This window comes from Panthera pardus, unplaced genomic scaffold, assembly GCF_024362965.1.
Source record: "Panthera pardus isolate Hobbes unplaced genomic scaffold, ASM2436296v1 HiC_scaffold_13, whole genome shotgun sequence".
NCBI classification, from domain to species: Eukaryota; Metazoa; Chordata; class Mammalia; order Carnivora; family Felidae; genus Panthera; species Panthera pardus.
This window is the reverse complement of record NW_026526688.1, coordinates 82,885,709-82,893,932: the sequence shown is the minus strand read 5'-3', so window position 1 is coordinate 82,893,932 and position 8,224 is coordinate 82,885,709. Positions and strand designations below refer to the sequence as shown.

At 49.3% G+C, this 8,224-nt stretch overlaps 1 protein-coding gene across 1 annotated transcript in view; it reads right to left on the bottom strand.

Annotated features, from left to right (window-relative positions):
* FREM3 (FRAS1 related extracellular matrix 3) overlaps positions 1 to 7,958 on the bottom strand; it is a 92,752-nt gene extending 84,794 nt beyond the window's left edge. The window contains exons 1-2 of the mRNA XM_019420442.2: positions 2,248 to 7,958; positions 87 to 176 (exon numbers count right to left, since the gene is read on the bottom strand). Coding sequence (XP_019275987.2) covers positions 87 to 176; positions 2,248 to 7,426 — 5,269 coding nt within the window. The 5' untranslated portion in view covers positions 7,427 to 7,958. The remainder of the gene's footprint in view (positions 1 to 86; positions 177 to 2,247) is intronic.
* Between the last annotated feature and the right edge of the window lie 266 nt (positions 7,959 to 8,224).

Here is an 8,224-nt window from a genome sequence, read left to right as displayed (position 1 = left end):
TTACTATGCAAATGATTTAGTTTTTTCAATTTCATATTGCTTTTCAATAACCAAGACTCCCTTTTAAGGTTTCAATACTGACTTACCATTGTCTTCAACAGAGAAGTAGAAGAGGTCCTTTGTTGCTTTGCTGCCTTCATTCAACACATAGCAGATCCTGCTCTCATCAATGTCAGCTGATGAAAGAGCAAGTTTCACTCATCATAATGGCACAATAGAAAATGAGGATGTTAAGAACGTCAACATTTTGGGGCGCCTGAGTGGCTCAGTTGGTTAAGTGAACGACTCTTGATTTCGGGCTCAGGTCATGACTTCACGGTTTGTGAGATCCAGCCCTGTGATGGGCTCTGCACTGGCAGAGCACCATCTGCCTGGGATTCTCTCTCTCTCACTCTGTTCCTCCCCTGCTTGCTTTCTCTCTGTCTGTCTCTCTCTCTCTCAAAAATGAATAAGTAAACTTAAAAAAAAAAGTCAATATTTTAAGGCATGAAAATACTACAATAAAGAAATTTTAAAATGATGAAATGAACACAAATCTAACTTTTTAAAAACGATTAAGTGAACATGAATCTAAATTGTTCTTAATGTTATACCAGCAAAAATAGAACTTAGTTTAAAATTTTGTTACTGGGCCATGTGTATGAACTTTAGGATAATACCCCCCAAAAAGGACATTCTCGATGTGCATGTTTCACAACATCTGGGCCCTCTATGGAGAGGTGAGTCCATGTGGTTTTAGGTCTTCTGCAAAAGCATGGAGCTTGGTCTGATGGCAGTTATTCATTAACTATTTGTCAAAATGAATTTAAACAAGAACAATGGCTGCATTCTAAGGAAAAAGAAAATGAGAATCAAATCATGACTTTTTATTATTACCTATTCTCTTGGATTTTTAAGAATTTGTCCCTTGGGTCTATTATTGTGTTTTTGTATTGGTAATTATTAGTATTTTAAAGACAATTTGCATTTTGGGGGTATTTATTTATAAAGATAATTCTTATGGGGTGCCTGGGCGGCTCACTCGGTTAAGCGACTGACTCTTGGTTTTGGCTCAGGTCATGATCTCACAGTTCCTGAGTTCGAGCCCCCTAATCAGGCTTCGTGTTGGTAGTGCGGAGCCTGCTTGGGATTCTCTATCTCTCTTCTCTCTCTTGTAAAACCATATATGATTTCATTGGCTTTAGAGACAATTCTGAAAATGTAACTAAACTACCTTTTATTTTCATTTTAAAGTTTTATTTATTTGAGAGGAAGGGAAGGACAGAGGGAGAGGGAGAGAAAGAGAGAGAGAGAGAGAGGGAGAAAATGAGCAGTTAAGGGACAGAGAGGAAAAATCCCAAGCAGGCTTCACCCTCAGCACGAGCCCAACACAGGGCTCAATCCCACGGCTGTGAGATCACAACCTGAGCCCATATCAAGAATCAGATGCTTGGCTGAGCCACCCAGGTACTCTGATAATTAAATTATTTTTTAAACAGCCTTCATAAGTTTTACTCTAAGACTGTATTTAGGTTTAAATGTATCGTATGTAGAAAATTCCTTTAATCTCTTCACATCTCATGCACACAGAGCTGCACGATAAAGTGTTAAGACAATGTAAAGGGCTACCAAAGCGACCAGGTGTCATATTGCCTGGGAAAACAGAGGAACCTGCCTCAAGTTCACCATTAGTAGTAACAACAAATATATTTAGAAAGAAAAAAATCCTTCAAACATATCCTTCCGCATTTAGGAAAATTTAGTTCTATGCCTTTTTTTTTTTAGATGCAGAAATTACTTGAAAATTATTTGAACACAATAAAATGTGCAGTGTAATATTTGTCTCTAAAATCTAAATATAAAATATCATCTTCAGAAAACTAAACTTACTAATGAACTATGAAAACAATTCCTAAGTATGCTTCTTTACTTAAAATTTGAAATTCAATGGATATTTTCAAAATTAATGTAATCATATCTTATGATGATATTTTTCAGAGGCTGTCCACCTGCATTCTGTAATTTTAAGGCATAACTAAAAGCCTTACTAGCTGTCCAAGGGTTCCTGTTAAATGGGCATCCTGAGGAAATAGCTGAAGAAAGACTACTTGCCTTTTTTTGTTATCTGAATAATCTTGCATTCCATTGTATTTCATCAGAATCAGAATTTTTCTGCAAATGCAGAGCTTGGGACAATTTTAAACAGACCTGGGAGATCTAATCTGCTCAAGGAGAGGGACAGAGGCATCGGGGACATTGTTTACTAACCTTGTGTAAACACTCGCGTACTCTTGTTCCCAAGGCCAGTGTTGATAATGAAGCCATGCTCTGGTCCTCTGGTCACTTTATACTTCAGGAGCCCATGGACACTGTTCTGATCCTCTGTCCTCAGAGACCTGCTGGTAATCAAGAAGCTCATGTGTCCAGTGTGAAGGCGCTTCAAGGCCGATGCACCTCTGTTAATGGCAATCTGGGGGAGTCTGTTATCTAGGGAACTTATGTGGATCCTCATTACCTGAGGTTTGTGTGTCTCTAGGACAGTGTCTGGGAAGACATAGAAGTCAGCATGAGTGCCATCTGTCACAGTCAAAGAGAAACAGTCTTCAGTCGCCTCACTGCCGTCATGCCAGTAGCTAATCAGGTTGTCATTCAGGTCTCGCTTGGTGAAGGTGGTCACAGGATGGTGGCCATTATACAAAATCCTGCCATGGATGGGGAGCTGGGTGATAGTAAAGAGGAGAAGATCATCTGGAGTATCCTTATCTTCCACTGTTAACTCAAAGGGAGTGATCTGTTTGCTTTCCCCTTCTTGCAGCATTAGTTTGTGGATGGTCAAGATAGGTTTCTTATCATCCACATCTATGATGTAGATCCTGAAGGTTCGGAACACAGGGTTGTGTCCATCAGTCACTTGAAACTCAAAGCTGTCCATCTTTATCTCATCATTTGAAGTGTGGACATAGCATATTTTGTTGCTAGCCAACTGTAGCTGAGTGAAAGAGGCAATGGGCTTCCCAGAGTGGTCAGAGCTCTCCAAGTGCCCCAGGCTAGGAGCCCGTGTGACTCTGAAGTGAAGCTGTTCATTAGGGCTGTTGATGTCGCTGGTGCTAAGCAGATTGGTGGTAAGGGTCGCTCTGCCACTTTCTGTCAGGGTAATCCCTTTGCTAACCACCTCAGGTGAGACTCTGTCTAAACTGCCAACAGTGATGTAGAAGGAGCGGTCTATCAAAGGGTTAATCCCATCAGTCACATCAAATTTGACAATGTCAAGAACTCCTTGGCCTGTGTGAGTGTAACAGATGAGGCCTCTGTTAATCTCATCCTGGGTAAAATTCATCCCAAGGGTGAGGTTGTTCCTCACCTCCCCTCTGGGTTTTCTCAGTCGCTGTAGAAGCCCTTGTTGAGGCCCTGAACGGAGGACAAAACTGAGGCTCTTCTCATCGGAGTCAAGATCTGTGGCTTTGAGGACCCAATTTGTAATGACCTTAGTGTGTCTGGTCTCTACTTCCAGCCCATCATTAATGGTCAGCTGAGGGGTTTCATCATCCACTAGGATCACCACAATGGGTACCTTCCTGTGGGTAACGTGCTTGCCGTCACTCAGCCAGACCTCAAAACTGTCCTCTGTGGTCTCGGAGTCATCATGCTCATACACAATGGTGGAGGCCTCCTGGATCTCCTGTAAGGTAAAACTGTGGATGGGCTGGCTGCCTGTGGCCAGCTGCTGTACGATTCGTCCATGCTGAGGGAGGGCTGTGAGCTGAAAGCGAAGCTCATTCTGTGGCAAGTCAGCATCTGCTCCATTGAGCAGTGGGGTGTCTATGACCAGGCTCATCCCCTCTAATACCACAAACTCACCAGCAAAAAGTTCAGGCTGCTCGTCATTGGTGGGTAAAATGATTACGGGGAAGACAACATTTGGGGAGAAGTTGATGCCATCAGAACAATAAAAGGTGAATTGATCTTTTTGTGGCTCTACCCCCTTGTGAATACTCTGTACATAATTGATATGCCTCACTTGGACATCACTGATGGAGAAAGCACTGATGGGGCTACCAGCCCGTGATTCTTTTGAGCCAGGAGCTGGTGCAATGTTTTCCAGGTAGCCAGAGGCTGGCTGACTAGTCACTGTGCATAGGATTTCATCTTGGGGTGTGTCCACATCTTCAATACTGAGATGTTGTAAGGTCAAGGGACTCTTCCCACCTTCATCAACAATGTAAGACTCTGCCACTGAGACTTTGGGAGCCACATTGTCCACAGGCAGCACAACCACTTGCACCTGCACTCTTTCCACTATGCTGTTCCCCACCAACCACTGATAAGAACCCTTGGAGAGGGTGAGGCTGAAGGCATCATGTTGTTTCTGGAAACCAACTTCACCCCCAGTGTGGACATAGACCACTGCCCCACTGATGAGGTCCTCTTGGGTGAATCGTTCTGCAGGTAAACCATGCACGAGAATAGTACCCAATTTTGGGCTATCTTCCAAAATGAAAGACAACATCAAGTCATCTGTGCCCTTCTTTTTGCCATGTATGATGCCCGTGGTGATCTCAGCGGCTCTGTTCTCTAGTACATCAATGGAAACATCTAATAACGGACCACCTGTAATAGAGATCCTGGGAGTTTTGTCAGCTGTAGTGGGATGCACAGAAATCTGGATGGTGATGGGTATGTGGTGAACCCCGTCACTTACCTCCAGATGGAAGGTGTCATTGGTAGTCTGGTCTCTGCTGTGCTGGTAAGAGACACTCCCATTAATTACATCAGCTTGTGTGAAAAGCTCTCCTGGGGTCATATGTTTGTTTAAGTAGTACAAGTGTCCATGTTGGGGACCCCAGACTAATATGAAGACAATCTGGTCAACATCTGTGTCAGGATCTATGACACCCAGTTCACTCCTGCTGAGGATAAAACTTTGTCCCTCTAAGACAGTAAAGCCTCTGTTGGTGACTTTGGGAGGCTGATTGTCCACAGGCTTTAGGAATAACGTGAATGTGCCAGGCACACAATTGCCTGCAGCATCCTCCACTCGGTAGGTGAACTGCACAACCCGTCGTGTGACACCCAGCATCTTCTGTGGGGGCTGATAGGCAACTTGGTGCAGATTTACCTGGGCCTGGGTGAAGCGCATGATGGGCATGTCTGGCGAATCAGTGAGGACAATTTCTCCAGCCAGGACTTGGTGGTTGTCATCTGTGTCAGTTGGGGGTGTCAGCAGGGTGTACCACAGGTTCTGGTCATCTGAGTCCTCATCAGTATATTGGAGGAATTTCTTCTGGAAGTGAGTGAGTTGGTATTGTTGCACAGTCATTTCTAGAGTAGTTCCTGGAAATAGTTCCGGACTCTTCAGATCCACTGGTTGGACCCTGACAGTGAAGAAGTGTTGGTTGGATAGATTGGGTGGCTCATGGTCATCCTGTACATGGAAAGTCAGCCGGGCCACTACAGGTTGAGGGCTATGGGGTCCAAGATAGCGGTAGAAGAGTTTCCCTCCCATTATGTCTTGCTGAAGCCATTCAGTCACCACCTTCTCATAAAGTCCTTCTCTTTCCACATACGACCAGTCCTCATCTTCAGGGGACAGAGGTGGTTCAGTCTGCCGCAGCAGCATCTCCCCCTGGTACTGACTGGAGTAGGAGGAACCAGGGGCTAGATCCTGCCCTCCCTCTTCCTTTTTCCCTTCCAGAGGCTGGTCCTCCAGCACAAAGTGGATGGTTGAGTCCTCAGAGTCAATATCAGTAGCACTCAGGACAAAGGGGGAAATCTGGACCACATGTCCTTCTGTAACAGAGAGCCCGGTGTTGGCCTTGACCTTTGGTGGTTCATCATCGACAGGTATGATGGTGACGGGGAAGAGGAATTCCACCTGGTGGTGTCCATCCTCCATCCGGAAGATGATGTTGTCACTGTAGGTGTTGCTGCCATCATGCTGGTAAACCACTCGCCCTGCTGCCAGGTCCACCGGTGTGAAATGCTTGCACCCAGCGGGTGCCCCAAGCACCATCAGCTGCCCATGTCTTAAGCCCCTAACTGCAGTTATTGTCACTTCTTCCAGGTTATCGTTATCACTGATCTGAAGGCTGTGGGTGCTGGACAGGGGCTTGGACTGACCTTCAAATAGCAGCAGTCCCCGGTTATATCTAGCCACTGGGGCCAGAGTGTTTGCGGGCTTCATTATCACCATGAAGGCAAAGGGGTCTGAGGTGGCACCATCTCCGTCCACCACCTCCAGCTCCAACTGGAAGAGCTGCTCTGAATCCAATTTCTTTGTAGGGGGCTGATAGGCAATTTTCAGTTCCCGAAGCTCCCGCTGGGTGAAGAAGGAGACTGGAAGGCCCCGGGGGTCGTCAGTGCTGACCACGTACCCCTCGTGCCCTCGTGTGGTTGTGGGGGCATTGAGAATGTTGAAAACCAGGTCATCAGGGTCAGACTCCGTGTCTTCCGCAGCCAGTGCGTCAGGGGTCAGGGCTGTCAGCAAGAACTGATTGACCTCCATCATCATCAGGGCCACAAAACTGGGCCGAGGTGCGGTGTTCTCTACTCCGTCGCGGATGTTCACCAGCAGCTGGAAATGCTCACGGAGCAGCACCTCGGCTGACCCCGCGCCTCTGTCTTCTGGCCCTAGCAGCTCCGCCATAAAGGGTACATAGTCCCGACTGGGCGACAGGGTGGTGGCGGTATGCTGGTAGCGCACCCCAGCTCTGACAAAAGCCTCACAGTCTACGCCCTTGCCCCTGGGGAGAGGGGCCCCCATGGCGTCCACCAAACGCCCATACTTGGGCAGTGGGCCGCCCTGGGGAGGAAGAAGGGTGAGCCGGCACCTGCTGGGGGCAGAGCCTGCGGACACCAGGGACGCAAAGTCCAGTACTTTCTTGTCGATGGCGTGGCTCCAGCCCCGCAGCTTCTCCACCGCCAAAGGCCTGTTGCGCATCACTAGCTCCGGCTGGGGAAACACCACGTCCACAGCCAGCGTGAAGGGCAGTGCTAGCGTATAAGTCGGGGCGTCGTAGCGCAGCTGCAGCCGCACCCGAGCGCGCCCGGGGCTTCGGGAGCCGAAGTGGGTGTACTGGACCTGGCGGGGTCCGAAGGCGCAGGGGAAGCGGCCAGGGGAGAGCGCGCCGTGGCTCAGCGGCAGGGCTTCCAGCACCGTCACCTCGCACCAGTCCCCCGGCTGCACTCGAATCACCAGGTCCCGGAGCGGGTCGAGCCAAAGCGAGCGGCCCACAGGAACCCGGAGTCCGGGGTTGGCGATCAGGACGCTAGGGCCGTCAGGGCTACTGAGGCCCGGTGCGCCCCAGGTGGGCCAGTAGAGCGCAGGGTGGGCTTCAGTCCCAGGCGAGGGCACCTGTCCATGTAGCACGGGGCAGCTCAGGAGCACGTAGGCGAGCGCCGCGACAAGCTGCCGGGGCGTCCCAGCGGGGCGCCGAGAAGTCCCAGCCATGGGACCTGGGCGCTGGAATGTCCCGGAGACTGCCCAGTCCGAAGAGGGCCGGCTCAGCTGCAGGTGCAGGCTGGGGAGGGAGTGGCTGCTGTCCAGTCGGGAGCCGAGGCGCGGACTCAGCAAGAGCCGGTGGCCGTGCTTCGGCTGTTGCAGGTAAAAGCTGCGGGGAGAAGGGGCTCTGCCCACCTTCTGCCCTGCTTGAGTCCCAAGTCTCTCCTCGGCTAGTTCCCGGGACCGCTGGATTTGTCCCAACGCCCCGACACCTAAGGCGAGGGTGCCGGAGTTCGCCCCTCCTCTCCTTTGTGCCTTTAACCTGGCTACCTTACTGACCTTCGTGCCTGGAGGGGTAGTCGGCCACCGCGCAGCCCCGGCTGCCTGCTTCAAACCAGCTGGTCGGGATGTTCTCCCCGGACGCCTCAAAGAGATTGTCCTTTAGGACTGGGAGAGTGACAGCGACTGTACCGGGTCAGTTCTGCGCGTGGAAGACACAGCGCTCCCGCGGTCCGTTCACCCAGGCAACCGTGTTTCTGATGGCGGGGGGAGCGCCACCATACCTCTTCCTTACCGCTGACAGGCGTGCATTTTCTAGCCGAAATTGAGTCTCACTTCGGACATTAAAGAAGCTAGTGGGAGCTGTTTTGCAAACAGGATTTTCTAGCTGCCTGTCTGATGAAGCTGCTTATTCCAGATCTTGTAATTCGGTGCTTCCAAAATAACCCTGGCATTTTTCTTCTGCTCACTTCTTGAGGAAAAAGATGAGCATCCAGGCAGGCGAACTCGAATAGCTTTTAAAATTGG